The sequence below is a fragment of the Carettochelys insculpta genome, chromosome 27 (assembly GCF_033958435.1).
Source record: "Carettochelys insculpta isolate YL-2023 chromosome 27, ASM3395843v1, whole genome shotgun sequence".
NCBI lineage: Eukaryota > Metazoa > Chordata > Testudines > Carettochelyidae > Carettochelys > Carettochelys insculpta.
The window spans coordinates 846,816-866,877 of NC_134163.1; the positions used below are offsets into that span (position 1 = coordinate 846,816).

The 20,062-nt window shown below is 45.7% G+C and overlaps 1 protein-coding gene across 2 annotated transcripts in view; it reads right to left on the reverse strand.

Moving 5' to 3' along the window:
• Nucleotides 1–20,062, reverse strand: part of AP3D1 (adaptor related protein complex 3 subunit delta 1) — a 96,943-nt gene that overhangs the window by 40,808 nt on the left and 36,073 nt on the right. For both annotated transcript variants that reach the window (XM_074978630.1, XM_074978629.1), the window contains exons 2-5: nt 12,279–12,374; nt 11,115–11,195; nt 10,128–10,208; nt 7,592–7,699 (exon numbers count right to left, since the gene is read on the reverse strand). In XM_074978630.1, the coding sequence (XP_074834731.1) occupies nt 7,592–7,699; nt 10,128–10,208; nt 11,115–11,195; nt 12,279–12,374 (366 nt within the window). The remainder of the gene's footprint in view (nt 1–7,591; nt 7,700–10,127; nt 10,209–11,114; nt 11,196–12,278; nt 12,375–20,062) is intronic.

Below are 20,062 nucleotides of genomic sequence, written 5' to 3' on the forward strand. Positions count from 1 at the left end.
TTGAACCAGTAATCACACTGGGTCTGCGTCTATCCTGGCTCCTTCCTTTCGAAAGGGGCATGTAAATACAGTGGCTCAAAATGCAAATGAGATGATGATTTGCATATTCAGCAGTTACTTTGCTTAATGACAACAATTCGCTGTTCTGGAAGAGCTGCTTTTGAAATGCAAAACAGCCATGTAGATGGAGTTCTTTCAAAAGGAAGTCTCACTTTCAAAAGCATGGTCCTTGCTAATTTTTTTCAGGAAGAAGCATGCTTTCGAAAGGGGGCTTCCTTTTATAGGAATCCTGTCTACACGTCTGTTTTGGCTTTCAAGAACAGCACTTCCGGAACAGTGTGTGGTCATTGTTATGCAAATGAGGCACAATATGTACTTCAGCAACTCCTCTGCATTTTCAACCAGCCACATTTGCATGCCCCCTTCCAAAGGGAGGGGCTAGTGTAGACATAGCCTGAATAGATTAGTACTTTTCTCCATCATCACACCCTGTATGAATAGTTATCATGTCATAACCTTGGTGCTACTGACCACCTAAAGAGTGCAGCTGTAATCACACTTGAAAGGAGTATGTATTGTAAAAATGGAAAGAGAACAGCTCTTATACCAGAATCATCAGACTTAAAGATCAGAAAGGACCTTCACAATACAGGCGTGGGGAACTTTTTGGGGTCAAGGCCACTGATCAGGCTGGAGGTGTGGGCTCTGGAAGGCAGGAGCACCTATCTGGAGCAGCTCCCAGGGTTAGGGTTCCCACCCCACTGCTGCAGGCATTCTTCTGCCCCTCTCCCACCCCAATTCCTGGCCCCTGCACTAGCATCTCTGGCAGCCCTTTCCCAGTGGATGAGGGAAAGAGGGGCAGCGCAGCATTGTTTACTTCCCTTCCTTCCAGACAGAGGAGGGCAAGCAAGGGCTTCAGCAAGTACCTCCCACTGCTTACCCCAGGCTGTGGCAGGAAAGCCCAACCATTGTAGGTTGGATCCAGGGAACCTGGGGGCCAGATCTGGCACACAGGCTGTAGGTACCCCATTGCAGACTACAGAATGTCACCCACTCACTCCTATAACAGACCCCTAACCTTGGCCTGCATCACTGAAGTTCTCAAAGCTGCTCTTCCTCTTGAAAAGCTAAGCTAAGCATTGTGAAGTAATAAAAGTTACAAGGAAGACTACACTACTTAACCCAAACTAGTAATGAAGTTGGTGCATGATTCTCATTTGTTCCTGGTAACTTGTGGTCACTCCCGGATGTTTCTAAAACTCTCTCTGGGTGCACAATTAGCATGTTAACTTTGAGACATGAACTGCCAAAGAGATTACACAAGTTAGGAGCTATAAAACTCCCAAGATACAAGAACTGATAAAGAGAAGTTACTCACCTGTGTAGTAACGATGGTTCTTCGAGATGTGTCCCCGTGGGTGCTCCACAGTAGATGTCGGGCTCGCCCCGGCGCCGCAGATCGGAAATCTTTAGCAGTCTCCGTCGGGTCGCGCACACGCCGATGCGCGCCAGCCCTTCGCGTGCCTTCGGTCACATGCACAATCCGGTCCCTGCCAGTTCCTTGACCAACCGTTCCGGATGCTTCTGAAAAACACGAAAACAGAGCTCCGAAGCGGGGAGGATGAGCGGATAGTGGAGCACCCACAGGGACACATCTCGAAGAACCATCGTTACTACACAGGTGAGTAACTTCTTTCTTCTTCGAGTGGTCCCCGTGGGTGCTCCACAATAGGTGACTACCCAGCAGTGACCCCAATTAAGGAGGTGGGTGTCCGCTTATGTGCGGCTTGCCCTTGACAGGACTGCTGTTGATAGGCGTGTATCCTCATCGAATACCCGGTGTATGGCATAATGCTTGGCAAAGGTGTCGTAAGATGACCAAGTCACCGCTCTGCAGATGCCTTTCAGCGCGATGCCTTTGAAGAAGGCCATTGACGCTGCCATCGCTCTGGTGGAGTGAGCCCTGGGAGGAACTAGCAGAGGGGTCTTACTGAGCTCACAGCACAGTCTTATGCAGGATACGATGTGATTTGAAATTCTTTGTGAGGATAGGCCTTCCCCTTTCGACCTGGGTGCGAGAGACACCAGGAGTCTGTCCGTTTTCCGGAAGGGCTTAGTTCCATCTATGTAGAAGGTCAACGCCCTCCTTACGTCTAGTAGGTACAGCCGCACCTCTTTGCTGGAGTTGTGAGGCTTAGGATAAAATGAGGATAATACTATTGGTTCATTAATGTGGAACTCTGAGGAAACCTTTGGAAGGAAGGCCGGGTGTAATCATAAGATCACGGTATCTTTTGAGAATGCTGTGCAGGGTGGCGTTGCCATTACTGCTGTAAGTGCGCTCACCCTGCGGGCTGACGTGATGGCAAGAAGGAAGGTTGTTTTCAGGGTAAGTAGCCGGAGGGGTACTGTGGCCAATGGTTCAAAGGGTGGTCCCGACAGCGTGTGGAGGACCAAGTCCAAATTCCACGACGGAAATAGCGGTTTCCGAGGGGGGTACAGGTTTACCAGCCCCTTTAAAGAACCGTGTGACCACAGGATGGGCAAGTATGGTTGGTCCTTCCTCTTTATGTTGAAATGCTGGTATAATTGCAAGATGGACCTTTACAGAAGATAGGGAGAGTCCGTCTCGTTTTAGCTCCAGCAGGTAGTCTAGAATTGCAGTTATAGGGACGCCCTAGGGGGCCAACTGCTTGGAAGAGCACCAGGAGATGAATTGTTTCCACTTCTCTCTGTAAGTCCTTCTGGTGGAAGTCCTTCGACTGGACTCCAAGACATGTTTCACTCCCTCTAAACATGTGCTCTCTAAGGCGCTGAGCCATGGATTAGCCACGCCTGTAGGCGGAGTCTTTGAGCATGTGGGTGCACTATGGACCCCTAAGCCTGCGTGAGAAAATCCGGCACTACCGGTAGGGGGAGTGGCAGGCGGCATGACATGCGCAGAAGTAGAGGAAACCATTGCTGTCGGTCCCAGGTTGGGACTATCAGTATTGTGTGTGCTCTCTCTCTCTTTTGGCTTTCTCTAGAACCTTGTCAATGAGTGACGTGGGAGGGAACGCATAGAGTAGAGGGCCCTTCCATGGCACCGTGAAGGCGTCCCCCAAGGATCCCTGTCCTATGCCCGCTCTGGACCAGAACTGAGGGCATTGTTTGTTGTTGTAAGTGGCAAACAGATCAATTTGGGGAACCCCCCATTTGTGAAAAACTTGTTGGAGCAGATTGGCACGGATCTGCCACTCGTGCGTGAGCGCAAATTGCATGCTTAGCTGGTCCGCCTTCACGTTGTGGACACCAGGTAGGTATGAGGCTTTCAGAGTTATATTGTTGGCAATGCACCAGTTCCACAACCGGACTACCTCCATGCATAGCGCAAGGGACCTGGTCCCTCCTTGTTGGGAGATATAAAACGTGGTGGTGGTGTCAGTATTTATCCCGACTACTTTGCCGTGCAGGTAGTTCCAAAAACGTCTGCACGCGTTGAACGCTGCTCTGAGTTCTAGTATGTTTATGTGCAATGACCTTTCCACAGGGGACCATAGCCCCTGAGTTACTTTGTTGCCAATGTGCACTCCCCATCCCATGTGGGATGCGTCTGTCGTAAGAAAAATCACGATTTGTGGCTGGTGGAAGGGCACGCCTACTAGTAAGTTTTTGGGGTCTGTCCAACATGCCAGAGACCTGCGCACCTCCGCTGTGGGCGATACTGCCATGTGGATGGTATGGACTATTGGTTTGTAAACGCTCGCCAGCCAATGCTGCAGGCCCCGCATGTGCAGCCTGGCATTCTGTACCACGAACGTGGTGGTCGCCATGTGCCCCAACAGTTGTAGACATGTTAGGACTGGCACTGTGGGGCTGTACGTCATCACTTGTACCAGGGATTTGATGGCGCGGAAACGGGCCTTGGGCAGGTATACTCTTGATGTAGTAGAGTCTATGCGTGCCCCTATGAACTCTACATTCTGCATAGGCTCGGTCTTTGATTTCGAGAGGTTGATAACTAGGCCCAAGGAGGTGAATGTGTTTGTAGTGATGTGTATCATGCGTAGGACCACTGCCTTTGAGGCCCCTTTCAGTAGGCAGTCGTCCAGGTATGGAAAAATGAACACGCCCTGTCTGTGTAGGTAAGCTGATACTACCGCCAGCGTTTTGATGAACTCTCTGGGTGCTGGAGAGAGACCGAACGGAAGAACTCTGTATTGGAAGTGCTCCCTGCCTACCGTGAAGCGGAGGAAATGTCTGTGTGCCGGGTGAATAGTTATATGAAAATACGCGTCCTGCAAGTCGAGGGCTGCAAACCAGTCTCCATTGTCCAATGCCGTAAGTATGGAAGCAATTGTAGTCATCCTGAAACACTGTTTGCACAGATGCTGGTTGAGGGCCCGTAGGTCCAGGATTGGTCTCCAGCCCCCTCATCATCTTCTCTGTTAGGAAGTACCGGGAGTAGAACCCTTTCCCTCGGAATTGTTCCGGAACTCTCTCCACCGCCCCTATGAACATGAGATGGTCCACCTCCTGTTTTAATCTTGTCTCGTGAGAGGGGTCCTTGAAGAAGGACTGGGTGGGCGGTTTCGGTGGGGGTAGTGACTGGAAGGGGATCGTGTATCCTGTGGCTATAATCTCCAGTACCCATTTGTCTGTGGTGATGTTTTGCCATTGAGAGCAGAACGGTTTGAGCTGATGGTGAAACATGTGTTGGGATTGGCATAGAGGGATGGTGTTGATATTGCAGTCCTCGACACACCCATCAAACTTGCTGTCTCAAGGCTTGCCCCAAAGGTGTGCGACCCTGTTGGGGGTGTCATCTGGGGGCCCTATACTGTTGCTGCTGGTGGTAGCGCCCTTGGTCATAACTCCGTTGGTATTGTGTACGCCGAGGTTGATAAGAGTAGCGCCTTTGCTGGGGGTAAAGCTTCTTCCTCCTGTACGGAGGGGTATATATACCCAGGGTCCTAAGCGCGGTTTGAGTCCTTGCTGGAGTGTAGGACCGAGTCAGTCAAATCTGCGAATAACTTCTGTTTATCAAATGGAAGGTCTACGATTTTTGTTTGCAGATCTCTGGGAACGCCGGACATCTGGAGCCACAATTCCCTACACATTACCACTGCTGTGGAATGTGCTGCCGTGTCTGCCACGTCCAGGGCAACCTGGACTCCTGTTTGTGAGGCCGCATAGCCCTCTTGGACGATCGCTTTTAGCACCGGTTTCTTATCCTCTGGAAGGAAATCCATGAGGGAAGCAAATCTGGAATAATTGTCAAAGTTGTGGTTTGACAGGTGTGCCGCACAGTTTGCCATTCTGAGTAATAAGGTAGAGGAGGAATAGACTTTCCTACCGAATGTGTCTAAATTTCCTCGCATCTTTTTCTGATCCTCCTGATTTATACTGGGGTGTCTTGGATCTCTGCTGTGATGATTTGACTACCAGGGAATTTGGTTGGGGGTGGGTGAACAGAAATTCCATGCCCTTGGCTGGAACAAAGTATTTCTTATCCGCCCTCTTATTTGTGGTAGGGGTAGGGGCTGGAGTCTGCCATATGTTGGTGGCTGATTCCATAATCACTTCATCTAGTGGGATAGCGATCCTAGATCAAGCCAGGGGTTTTAAATTTTTCAGGCGCTCATGATGTTTCTCCTGCACCTCCACTATGTGAATGTCCTGCGTTTGTGCTAGCCTCTTGAATAGTTCTTGGAATTGCTTAAGGTTGTCCAGGGGGGAAATATCCCCGGGGGCCGGACCCTCACCTGGGGAGGATGAAGATGCGTCGCTATGATATACCTCCCCTAATTCCTCCGATTCCTGGATTTGTTCATATACTTGCCCTTTTGAGGATTCAGAGGGGAGGTCCAGGGCCTGTGGAGGCTGTGTCCTTCTCACGGGGTGAGGCTGTGTGAACGGGTGTTGGCAAGGTGTGGGTGGGGATCTACCCCTGGACCTGGACCCCCTGTGCCGGTGTTCGGTATGGTAGGGACGGCCATAACAGGAGGGGCAAGGGCCGGTGATGGGGATCTAGACCATGATCGGAAAACGTACGCATGGGGTTTAGACGAGCGTGACCTCCGTGATGACGCTGATAGCGGTGGGGATGCTCTGTGATAGTATTCATAGGGGCCCCCACTGGAGATTGGCGAAGGTTGTCTGAGCCTTGGGGATGGTGGTTGCAGGAACGGGGATGGAGGTCTGAAGCAGGCCATTGGAGTTGCTGCCCGATGTGTTTCTGGGGGGGAGCTAGGCGATAACGGCAACACGGTGGCCTCCGGGGACAGGCTGTGGTGCCGTGTTTTAGCCTTTGCTTTTCCCCGTCCCTGCGAAGCAGGCGCCGCCCCCTCCCGTGCCAGGGACCTCGGCGACGTTGTGGGTGCCATGCTTGGTGCCCCATGCACGGCGCCGTGCGGATAGCTTCCTCCAGCACTGTTGGGTCCCATGCCAGGCACCCCTGCTCTGGCGCCGTCAGTGCCCCAGGGCTTGGTGCCATGGGAGTTAGTGCCGCCGATGCTGGTGCCTGCAGCGCCCCCAGTGCCCACTGCTTAATGGTCGGAAGTTCCGGCGCAGCTGCGTGCGCTATGGTCATCCCACTTTGAGCAGCCCATGGGTCAGAGGTCTGTGCTTCGCTCGGCCTGCTCACAGGTGTTACCGGCAAGGATCGAGCCGGAGAAAGCTTTGTTTTCTTGTGTACAGAGGAGGTTAGGGAAGCCTCCTTCCTCTTGTGTGACCCTGAGGGCCCTCCTTATGGGGCTTCTCCGATGGTTCAGGTTGGAGGGCCTTATCAAATAAAATCATTTTCAGCCTCATCTACCTGTCCTTTCTGGCTCTGGCCGTGAGCTTGGAGCAGTGAGGACACTTTTGTGGAACGTGGATCTCCCCGAGGCAACGAATGCACTCGTTATGCCCATCTGAGGCAGGCATGGCCTCGCGGCATGACGCACATTTCTTAAACCCCGGCGAGGACATCTCCGCCCAGGCGTTTAATCTTTGAATGTTAATGGGGCACTTAACAGCTAAATCAGTCCTGGAAAAAGACAATGTTCGCGGCTTTTAGGATAGCAGACCGCTTAAGGCAGCCGCCTCCCTTCTTCCCTTTCTCCTTTTTTTTTTTTTTTTAAAACTATAACTACATTTAACGAAAAACAACTTTAATAATGCTAACTAAAACTATCAAATAACCATTAACAAGATAAACAAAATTAGGAGATAGTTTTATCTTTCTCAGGCGTTGGAGCCGGAGTGGAATCCGTCTGCAGCTGTTGGCGGTTGAGAAGGAGCTGGCAGGGACTGGATCGCGCATGTGACTGAAGGCGTGCAAAGGGCCAGCGCGCATTGGCGCATGCACGACCCAAAGGAGACTGCTAAAGATTTCCGATCTGTGGCACCAGGGCGAGCCCAACACCTACTGTGGAGCACCCACGGGGACCATTCGAAGAACAACCAATTACTAATTTAGCAGGCATGGTACTTGTAAATTTGTTTTTTTTTTTTTTAAACAATGAATACTATGCTGTTAATATCCTAAATACCACTGAGACAACCATATGGAAAAAGATTTGCACACACCCCCCCGCCTTTTTTTTTTTTTTTTTAAACAACAACTCACCAGAGTCATGATGTCATTTGCCAAATCTCTGGCAAGATCTGGAGTAACAAAACACGACAAACCAGTCAGTGCTACTCCAGTATCATACTGGTTAGGGCTACTCAGATCCTAAAAGAGTAAAGACTGGATTAAAAACTATGGTTTACTTAAAGAAAACTCAGAATAAAAGACAAACATTTCAAACAAATGAATAAAACTGCCCTGTTTAAAAGAGCAACAGCAGGGTTTCCTTTCTACAGAATATTTATCTGATACTGTGGTTTAGGAAGATTGACTTTATTTGAAGTTTTGAGATAACTGCTACTTCATCAACACTCATCCTCTCAAATATGGTTAGCCACTAGTTTAATACATGCAGTAATCTATACAACTATACAATGCTGGGAGCATAACAGCACGCAGTGCCACTACGTAATATCTTAGAAGCTGCATATGTATCTGGAAACATGGAATTTTTTAGTTAAGTTAAGATCTTTAAAAATCCTGACTGAAACCCTAATCCTACGCAATCAAAGGGAGTTTTGACTTCAGTGGGGCCAAGATTTCATATGTATTTTTTAATCGTGTCTTGGCTTAACCTTCCTACATGACTAATATAATCACTGTACTCATTCATCCAAGTCCCCCATGAACTACAGTTTCTTTCTAGTTAGGACAGGCCACCAACTAAACTGCAGAATATACTGTTCTGGCTCTATTTTATTTTTATTAAGTGTTATGCACACTTTTAGATAGTTCAAGTCTGAGAGGATTGTTTCAGACTTGCACTATACTTGAATATGAATTTATTCTAGCAAAGAAGACCATCATTGTCAAATCAGTCCTTAAAAATACAGAATTTGTGCACAAAAACATGAATAAAAATACATAATGTTTTCCATATGGACTTACATGATTAAAGATAAAGAATCCCATTCCAATAGCTGACTGGGATTCCAGACATATTGTTCAAACTTTGGGGCAGTATGCAATTTACACCTCATTTAACACTTCATGGCAGATGGAGGAAAAAGGATGATGCTCAAAATAACTTGAAAACAAACTGTGGAATGTCTTGGCTGGGACTCCCTCCTCTTTACGAGCCTATAAATTTGGACCTTCCTCTGGAACCCCCACTCGTTCAACTGACGAAGTGGGTATTAGCCGACAAAAGATTATACTCCAAAGTATCTGTTAGTCTATAAGGTCCCACAGGACTTCTTGCTGTTTTTGAAGATACAGACTAACTCGGCCACCCCTCTGATATTTGTGAAATGAATGCAAGTGAAAAAACTCTAACCTTTTTTTATTTCAAATTTGGGCAAGGTGATGGTCCCCTTATCTCAATACATTTGTTGCTGGTTCAATGGAGCATAGAAGAGTTTAGTCTAAGGTGCTGTTAGTACAAAAATACTAATTAAAAGAATGAAACAGCCTTGTATCAAAATCTGATTTAGAGGAGACCTAAAGAACTTCTCAGTCAGACCTGAACATAGTTAAATAAAAGAATACTGATTCCTTAGGTTACACATTGAACACGATGAGGCAAGTGGAAATCACGTTTAGCTATTTATAACTAATTTAAGCACAAACTGGTAACTGAAGGAAGAGATGTCCCAGTACTTAGGATCCTCAAATTAAAGGGATGTTTATTTTAAAAACTGAAGCTAATTTCATGCTTGTTTTAAATTTTATAATCTATCCATCTTGTTTATAGAGAGAGAGGAAAATGCAGATCCATTAACTGTAAAAGAAATGTAAGAGAAAATGAAATCCATGCCAAACGAAGTAACACATTTGAGCACGTCAGTACAAGAACCACCAACTTTAATGTGAACAGCTGCCATTCACCTGTTTTCTGTATAAATATACAGAAGAGCAATGGTATGTCTATACTACACAGCTTTTAGTGACAAGGCTGTGACATAGCCCCAGTGCTTAAAGTCAGTGAGTCTGAATGCTGTTTGTCAGCATTTTGCAGACAAAAAAACACTTCTATCCCTACAAGTTGCTTTCATTCTGTCAGCAGGAGAGTGCTTCTGCAGACAAAGTAGCATTCATACTTGAATTTGCCACATGAAAAACGTCAGTCATTAGGGCTTTTTTTTTAAACACCCATCAATGACAAAAGTTTTATTGATCAACTGCAAATGCAGATATATAGCCCAAAGGTTTGTCCATGCTACATGAAGCTGTCTTTCATAGGTCCAAACTGCAAGCTCATTTTTCCTAGGCGTGCACCCAGTTTCTTTCGGGTACTGAGGCATCCTCACCTCCCACCATAACCTTGTGTTGGTACGTGACACGTTGGTAGTGTCAAGAAAGATCTCGATGGCCACTCTGCACTTTGAATAGGCCAGACAGCTGGACCAACCACCATGGAGAAAAACTGATAATGGCTGTCAAATTTTCTGATCAACCTCTGACAAACTCACTTATCAGGCTGGAATATGAGCCAAACAGAACAACTCTGCTCATATACCTATATTCTGCATGAAGCAGAGATTTCATACAGCTTTGAACTCTGAACACTTTCCTACTGAAATCAATGCCTTACCTTTCTAATCTGATTGGTTGTCAGCATAATTACGTCAGTCCCTTCATGAAAGCACTGAGAGGCAGCTAGGTAACCAATTCTCTGCAGAGTTAAGAAAAACAGACGAAAGTGAGTCATTTACAAGTAAGCGTTTATTTTCCACAGCATCTCCACTGGATATTCCTTCAGCAGAATTAGAATAGCAGATAATTATACATGAATGTCTTGTTTAGGGGCTAGAGCAGGCAACAATGCACTCTAGGTTTGATATGTTCAGTCCCTGAATAACTGTTTGTCTGTACTTATGCCAGTAATTTGACCTCTGAACTTCCCTGTGTAAAAGGTCTAATTTAAACACCTCACAAGGATTTTAAAGCTATCACTCCAATTGGCATTGTCTCCTTTGTCCATCTAATTATAGAAGCCAAGGCCTCAAGTAAAGTGAATCTCTGAGAACAGTGTAGGCTCATCAGAGGGAACTAGAAAATGCTACCCTCCTGCTGCCAATCTGCCAATGTGACACTCTCTGGGGTTGTCAATTCAGTACCATTCACCAACACTGAATTTACTATAGCAGAAAGCTGCCTGATGGCCTAGCAGCAGCAGTAGTTATATGGCAGATTTGGTTCAGATCCTGTTGTGCTACTCTGGCTGGAGTGGTCATGCTCTTTGAGAGGAGAGCCGCTTTCCTGACTGCTGAGCAGTAGACACCTCAAAGAGTTGTCCAGTCCTCCTTGGTTAGACTTTCCCAGTGTCACCCATTAACTCATGAAAAGGTGCTCCAAAAAATTTAATAAATAAATATGCCAACTGATCAGCAATATTAAGCAAGCTAAACAGGAGGAGATACCAGGGATGTTGCAAACAAGGACACCTGACACATCTGGTTGAAGAACCAAATGTTGATGACTGGCATAAGAAAAGATAGGATGATATCAATCTATATTGAATGATCCCAGGTGATAACAAATATGTTGGCTAGAATACACAATTATAGAGACAACTTACTTTGAATGTAAACTTTGATGCACTCATTACTTCAATAATATTGAATGCAGCCCAACTGATGTCATATCCCAGCATCTGTAACTGTTAGAAAAAGAGCCAAAAGAACCACACTTCAAAATATAAATCCCAACACAATCAGGAAATTTTTAAAACTAGGGTTACTGTTAAAAGTTGGTGTGCTGAAATACTATAGAATATATGTTCCACAGATATTTATCTTCTCCCATTCCCAAAATATAAAGGGTTCAAGTAAAGGTCCCTTTTAATTAAGCAAGTTTCAAGAAAAGAGTGATTTTAGGTCAAACTTACTCTTACATCATATACAGTAGACACCTGAGTTACATGAAGGTTGCATTCCTGGGCAACCTAGCATAATTCAAATTTCATGCAAGTTGGGAGGAGCCAGGAACTAGGCAGCAGCCTGGCTCCCAGATCCCCTGCACTTGCAGAAGCCAGGAAACTGTTCACTGCTGGTGTGCTAGTCAGTTTCTTGGCTCCCAGAGCAGCAGGGAGCCTGGAACCAGCAACAGCCTGGCTCCCAGCTCACCTATGCTGGCAGGAGTCGGGAAACTGACCAGCAGACAGCCATTCCCAGGACTCCCAAGAAACTTCTCCCATCAGGAACAGCAAGAGTCAAGCTGCTGCCCCAGACAGAAGTAGTTTCCCCGCTTGTGTCAGTAGGGGCAGCCAAGGGTCAGGCTCTGGGCTGTCGCCAAACTGACAAGCGCACTCAAAGTCATGTTAACACAAGATACGTGCAAGTTGAGTGTGTGTATCTTGGGTTTCTACTGTATTTAATAGTTTTCTCACTCCTGCTGCTGCATGAAAACCCATGCAAAGAGAAGACTTGACTGACTGTAGAGGAAAAAAATGGCAAAATCTACTACATATGAAGAGTTGTCAGAAAAAAATTAACGAAATCTGTCTAACCTTTAAGATTTAAGGACCATTAATAATATTTTAACATGTATAGGTATATGTTCTTCAAAACGAGGAGTGATTTTTTTAATTGGTGTCCCTTTTAACCACTTTCAGAAAACACCCTGGGTTAAGGCATTTCACAAAAGTAAAACAAAGTAGTTGAAGGCACAGTTCACAGACAGCTGGCAATTCAGAGAGTAAAATAAAAGGCACTGTTACATTACACCTTAGTGAAGCACTTACATATGTAAGCTTGCAAACTGCATTTGCTTTCACTGCAATGTTATCCTGCTTGAGCTCCTGTTTGATCTCATCAATGCACTGGGAGATGTACTTTGCCTGAGGAAAGAGACAAGTGTTACTCAGTTACATGAATCCCTCACACTGCAGACTGCATGTACTTTAGTGGGGCCTAACCTCAGGCCTTTATTTGTTCACTGCCAATTTACTACAGATTTTAATAATCCACTGTTTGATAAGCATTCACAACTGAAGAAATTACTTGCCAATTAGAACCATCATGCTCTATGTTACAGCCAAAAATACACTGAAATGTTTCTTCAAATCTATTTTCAAGCGCCTTTGAATGACTCAGTTCAGCTCAGAGTCAGTCTCTGAAATCTTAAAAGTAAGAAGCATTCGGAGGTTGTGTGTAGAACAGCTAAACCAGAAGTCTAGCATCTGGACTCTACTTTCACCATTTGTAGTTCATACTAGTTACTGCCTTGCAAAGAATTACTATGTACAAAAAGAACTTAGTATGCCAGGCACTACAGAAAGCACAAAAGTCATTACGAAAAGTGCAATATTAGGTTCCTTGATAAAAACAATATGACACTCAAACATATATTCTTAATAAACCCCTTTAACACCAGAGACTGGCAACCTTCACCATGCGGCCCATTGGTGTAATCTGCTGGTGGGCTGCAAGACATCTTGTATACAATGACCATATGTGTAGGCACTGATTGACCCCTAGTGCTCCCTACTGCCATGGCTCAACCACTCCTGCATCCTAGAGACACCAATTTTCAAACCCTCTGACATACATCATTAACTATCCACATTACAGCCACACCTGTACCAGCTGAAAACTAGGCAAGATTGCCTTTGATGGCCTTCAATATTACTTGCCCCTTAGATAGAATCACCATTAAGAAACTAAAGCAACGTGTTTCTCAGGCCACATCTATACTATGTGGAAAAAGTCAATTTAAGATACACAGTTCCAGGTTTGACAACTGCATAGGTGGAATCGACATATCATAGATCAATTTTTCTGGCTGTCCCTACAACGGGCAGTTGATGGGAGGCACCCCCCTTACTCCTTGTGACAGTGAGGAGTACCAGGGTCAACAGTAGAGCCCTGATGTTCCATTTAGCACATTACCAGTAGGGGCAGGCTAAGCTGAACCCTGGAAGACTGACTATGATTGAGTCTATCTTCCAGTAAGTATAAATGCACTCTTGGCCTCTCCACCACGCCCCCCAAATAATTTCCCACTGAAACTGAATAAGCCACCAGCTTCAGAGGGAGCCAATAACCCTATCTTTCTCTGTGTACAGTTCAGCACCACAAACATGCAGCCCACATTCCCATTATTCCTACCAAAGGGTCACAGTACAAGTGTTTTAGGAGGTAAATATGGAGCAACTGTTCACTTATATTGACCTGATTTCTACCATTTAAACAGCAGTATTTATAGATGCCCCAGGCAGTAATGCAAACTATTAACTCAAGATTTCAAAAATGGGAAGAAGCCTTCTCTTTAAAAAGCCACATACATACCAGGAAATTTATAATTCTAAATAAATTAACTACTAGAGGAATCTAGTCAAAAACATATCTGAATTATCTAGTTTTAATACCCTCTCCTACCTAGCTACTTTCTTCAGCAACTGACAAATGTTTGATATGGAAAATGCACTGGTCTGCTGCCATTCCTTAATATTTCTCCTCTTTTACTGGAACTACTGCATAATCCTGACTGTTCTTCGGCCTTTTTTTAGAATGCTAGAGAGAGACTCGTGCTTCAAGTCATGGGATTTAGTCCCTGGAAAGTGAAGTAGGGAGGCTGTATCATCTTTAGTGAAATGGCAGATCTACACAAGAAAAAATGTTTGTGATATAAACAAACTATGAAGTGATCCTACTTAGGGAAAGCAGAAACTGCGTATTAATTTAGGGGCTTCACATTCCAAGGTAGCAGCATTCAGGTGACAGCTCACTTAGCTATAATCGAAAGGATGGCGATATTTTCATTGGAAACTTTTGTCAGGATAAGCCCAGATCCATCTAGAAGTAGTTTTGCTGGCTTACCACCTTCAAAATAAGTGTGGAAAAAATCTGAGTTACAAGAAAGAAAAATAGAATGTGATCACTTCTGATTCTGGTCAATTCAGCTAGCTCCCACTGTTTCATAACTACTGGATAGTACAGATAAGTTTGGAGAGAGAGAATGCTATCCCCTTCCACCACACAAACCATTTTTGGGATGGAGTGGGGGAGAAGAAACTGCCCCATAGGTTCTATACAAATCATACAAGACAAAAGCTTCAACAGCATATGTTTGTAATTTAGGAATTCAATTTTACTATCAGTATTTCTCATTCCATTGAAATACGATTAAAAGATAAGTAACAAAAGGGACAATCTTGACTTAGAGATCGAATGAAGAATTAAGGCTGGAACTTGGGTTCCACCTCTAGAAGCTGTCACTACATTCTATGGCTATGGTTACACTAATAAGTTTTGCTGGCAAAACCCCAGTTTTGTCAACAAAACTCGTGGCTCACGCACACACAAAATATGGGATTTGTTGACAGTATCTCGACAAAACACAGCGCTTTTGCTGGTAGTGTTCTGCCTCAGAGCTCGGAGGCATAATGCTGCTATGCTAAAACAGTAGTTTAAACACCCATAGGAGGCCTCTCGAGAGACAGGGCATCCACAACAATGGGCAAACTTGTCTGCTGTGCTTCCGGGTGCCTGTTCTGTCGAGAGAGCAGCCAGGCAGTTTGGCTGTTCTGTCAACAGATCGGAGCTGTCTCCCAATTTGCTTCTCTGTGTGGTCGCATTCTGTCAACAGATGTTTTGTCAGGAAACAGTGACTTCTGCTGACAGCGTGCTGCTGTGTAACCATAGCCAAAGAGTTTTAAAAGGGACGTTCCATTCAAATTTATCTAACAATTTTTGTAAAAACAAAAGTAAAACTTAACTTTTATTGAAAAAGCCTACTGTAAAGCTTTGATTATCTAATAGCCATAGTCCCCGACCCAGTGCGTCTGGAACCCCAACCTGCAGTTGTTTACAATCACCCACATTTAAAAACAGAAGTGAGAGATTTCACTGTCCAAGCAAAGGTAAAACATAAGTTAAATTAATGAGGTCACTGAAAATTTTCACTCATCTAAAAGATTAGTACCAACAGTACTGAAATTTGTTTATAATGTGACAAAGTGATAGTTTCCCTGTAAGGTGAACGGCAAAGCAAAAAAATAAAGAGCCTTTTATCAACCTTTTAGAAATTAAACAAAGCTCTCCTGGCTTTATTTCCCATTAAAGACCAAAATTTCAGGGCTTCCCTTCCCTATGTTTCTGAAGGCCATGACAAGATCTTTAGAAGCCGTGAACAATGCGGTCACATAATACTGAAATAAGTTGATTTGGATAAAATGAGATACAATGCACAAGTATGAGTTTAGCAGAAGTTAAGAAAAAGTTACTATATTTGAAGGCCCAAAAGTTGCACAACCCAAGAACAGTCAAGAGTGAAGTTTGCAGCATGTGGAGACTTTGATTGCTTAACAGCAAGAAGTCATGTGGCACCTTACAGACTAGCAGACTTCTTGTTGTTTTTAAAGATACAGACTAACACAGATACCTCCCTGATACTTGTGATTGTTAATACAACCCCCAAAAAATGAAAAAATCAAGCACATTTAAAAAAAAAAAATCTTTTACTGTTTCCTTTGTCACCCTAACATTTATCTTAGTAATATTGCACAGAAAACTGACTTTTCCTATTAATTCAATTTAGTGTTCAAATCTGGAACATTTAGAAAGAGGCCGAGAGTGTCTTCACACATTGAACTTTGGGTGTCATAATAATTGCTTGTTAAATAGCTCTGAAATATCTATAGTATGTATGCAGGCAGTCAGTCATGTCCGACGATGAAGTCTTGAGCTTGCACAGGCTCATCAGTTGTGGACTCACATATGGCTGAGGAGTCCAAGCTTTGAACGGCATGGGCATTCACAGTGGGGGCAAGGGAATTGTCCTGACTCTGTTGCAGAAGCTGCTGCTGTTGCTTTCTTCCTCTCATGAGCATCAACGAGGTGTGCACATGGGTGCTCGTCGAAGTTGTCATATGCGTGTTGCACGAGAGCATGCGAGCCTGTTCGGTCTTTTGCATGCTGCTCTAGCTGATCTGGTTTTAAACCAGCATAAGCAATGCTGGCCTTCACGCAGTCTTTATACCTCTTGCGAGGCCTACCTTGATTCCTTTTGCCCTGGGAAATTTACTGTAGATGAGTTGCTTACGGATTCTTGACTCCTCCATTTGTATGATGTGCCCTATCCAGCGAAGCCGGGCTTTCAGAATCATAACTTCAATGCTCATGGTTCCTGCTCTGTCCAGGACTTCCAGTTTTGTAACTCTGTCCTGCCATCGAACGTGCAGTACTGACCTCAGGCTGCGTGTGTGGAAGTGCTCCAGCAGTTTTATACTTTTTCTGTACAAGGTCCAGGTTTCACAGCAATACAGGAGACTGGTCAGGACTACAGCCTTGTACACTTTCAGTTTGGTGGACTGTCGGATATTGTGCTGATTCAACACTCGTGCTTTCAGACGTCCTAGTGCCCAACTGGCCTGGCAGATTCTGGCATTGATTTCTTTGTCAAGGGAGCCATCATTGGCTAAAACACTGCCAACGTACTTGAACTCCTCTACTGTTTTTAACTCTGTTCCTTCAATAAAGATTGAAGCGGGGAGAGCAGAAGATCCTGGAGCAGGTTGAAACAGTACCGCTGTCTTTCCTAGGCTGATGGTCAAACCAAAAAGGCAAGTGGCATCAGCAATCTTGTTGATGATGAGCTGGAGAACAGATTCCTTGTATGCCTTAAGTGCACAGTCGTCAGCAAAAAGGGCTTCAAGGATGAGCCTCTCAAGCGTTTTGGTTTTAGCATTCAGACAACGAAGATCAAAAAGTGACCCATCAAGTCTGTATTTTATGTAGACTCCATGGTCCAGGTCTCTAACTGCGTGGCTGAGGATGCACGTGAAAGAGGTTGAACAACACTGGGGCCAGCACACACCCTTGCTTCACGCCATTGGATATTTCAAATGGATCTGAGGACTTGCCATTTGAAAGAACAAAGCCAGTCATCTCATCATGGAACAGGCGTATGAGGTTAACGAATCTTCTCGGGCAGCCTAGTTTTGACAGGATAATCCACAGGGCTTCTCTGTTAACGGTGTCAAACACCTTGGTCAGGTCTATAAGACAGCGTACAGATCCAAGTTGTGCTCTATGCACTTTTCCTGGATCTGATGAACGGCAAAGATCGTGTCAATGGTGCTGCAGCCTGGGCGAAAACCACACTGTACCTCCGGTAGGTTCTCCTCTGAGATGTTGGTAATCAGATGGTTGAGGATGACTCAAGCCAAGATCTTCCCAGCAGTACAGAGAAGGGAGATGCCTCGGTAACTTCCACAGTCAGCTTTGGGACGTATGGGGTGTCCAGGGAAGGGTAGCACCTCTGGTGTGGGGACTTGTCGTGTCTCTTTGGGACAGTTCATGCACCTTTGGTCCTCACCAGGCACCCAGCTCTCACCTGTGGCTCCAAGAAGCTGTAGCATGCAACGGCCACACCCCGATAAACCACTTCAACAGGCAGGCTAAACCAGGTGAGGGTAGCCGGCAGGTCAAACCTACGCTGAGACAGGGAGTTGCCTATCCCAGCATGCAATGTCAGCTGCAGCGGACTGGGCAGATGAGATCAACAGCAAGATCCAAGAACCAGGAAGGCAGTTCTGCAATGCTCTGTGGAGAGCGAAGGGCATGACAAGTCAGAGACAGCATGGCCATCCACTGCAGCCTAGGAAGTCCCAGCCACAATGACTTTTTGTACCACTGGAACCAGGCTTCTGAGGTCGAGAGAGTGGAACTGCCCCTGTGCAATGGCTTTTCCACTTCAAACATTCTCCCGCACAGGTTCTTTGCACATTCTCATCACTTCTGTCTACCTCAAAGTCCTATAGCAATGGCGGAGGTGACCACTGGGAGTCGCAGCTCCAAACCTGCACGTAGACAGCCTGTAGACTTTGGTCGCTCGACTCTGACCCTGGGATGACAGAAGAGTTAGGCAGCATCCCAGGTGACTGAGCAGGTCTTTTTTAGGAACAGCAGCGCTCACCCTCAAAAAGAGGGAGGGGACTAGAAAAGGTGTCCCAAAACTTGCTCATCCCAACCAAAATGGCCAGCATGCCGCAGCTGACAGTTTTACCCTCACAACAGTCAAAAAAAATCAGTGAAAAGAAAGATATTTGCAGCATAGAACATTCACACCCTCTTGCACAGGGAGAATGCTATGAGGCCTGAGAGAAGAACGGCCTTCATAGCAAGAGAGCTGGAACATTATAACATTGACACAGCCGCCCTGAGCTAGACCAGACTGGCAGAGGAAGGATCCATCTGAGAACCAAAAGGAGGTTACACCTTCTTCTGGAAAGGCAGGCCAGAAAAGGAAGACAGAATCCATGGAGTGGGACTTGCCATCAAGACATCACTTCTGCCCCTGCTTCCTGACCTACCAACTTGCATCAGTGAGTGTCTGATCAAGCTCCACTTCCCCCTCAATACCTCTCGCCACGTTACACTCATCAGCGCTTACGCCCCCACACTGACTAGCAGTGATGAAGCAAAAGGAAGTTTCTATAAGGACCTTGACCATCTTGTGAAAGCAACTCCTCCTAGTGACAAGCATCTTCTGTTGGTGACTTCAACATCAGGGTTAGCAAGGACTGTAGGACCTGGAAAGGGGTGCTGGAGCATCATGGTGTTGGTAACATGAATGCCGACGGCTGCCTTCTGCTGAGCTTGTGTGTAGAAAACAACCTGACAATTGCCAACACACTCTTCAGGTGAGCCGATAAATACAAGACCACATGGATGCACTGAAGATCAAAACAGTGGCACCTGTTTGACTATGTCATCAGTCGCAGGCGGGACATTCGAGATGTTAAGATCACCAGGGCCATGCAGGGAGCTGAGTGCTGGACTGATCAACTCATCACATCAGTCCTGATGCTGTACATCACACCACTGCACCGCAAGAAGCTCAAGGGTGTCAGACCCTCCTTCGACATCGGGAAGCTGTAATTTCTTGGTCATCGTGAGAAATTTGCAGCCTGCCTTGACAAAGTGCTGATGTCCCATGGACCTCTGACTGGAGACGCAACACAAAAGTGGAACCAGTTCAAAACCCTGGTGATGGAGTCAGCCAAGTCAACACTAGGACTGAAAAAGAGAGTTCACCAAGACTGGTTTGATGAAAATGACAAAGCCATCATGAAGATCTTAGAGGGAAAAAGAGAATGCATTTCTGCTATGGCAAAACGATCAGTCCTCAATCTCCAAGCGTGATCATTTCAAACACCTTCAGAGCCAGGCGCAAACGGCACTTTGCAAAATGCAAGATGAGTGGTGGGAGAGTGAAGCTGATGAAGTCCAATGCTACGCTGACACCAAGAACTCCAAGATGTTCTACAGTGCTATCAAAGCTATATATGGACCTTCAAAGCCAAGTACTGTACCTCTCCTGTCTGCAGATGGCATGACCCTTCTGAGGGAGAACAGCATCAACTATAGGTGGAGAGAGCACTTCAGCAACCCTCTCAGGCCCTCCATTGTCAACCCTGTAGCTCTAGACCAGATCCCTCAGAAACCCACAAGAGACAGTCTTGACCTGCCCCCTACAATGGATGAGGTCAAAAAGGCAATCAGCCAGACCAGCTCTGGCAAA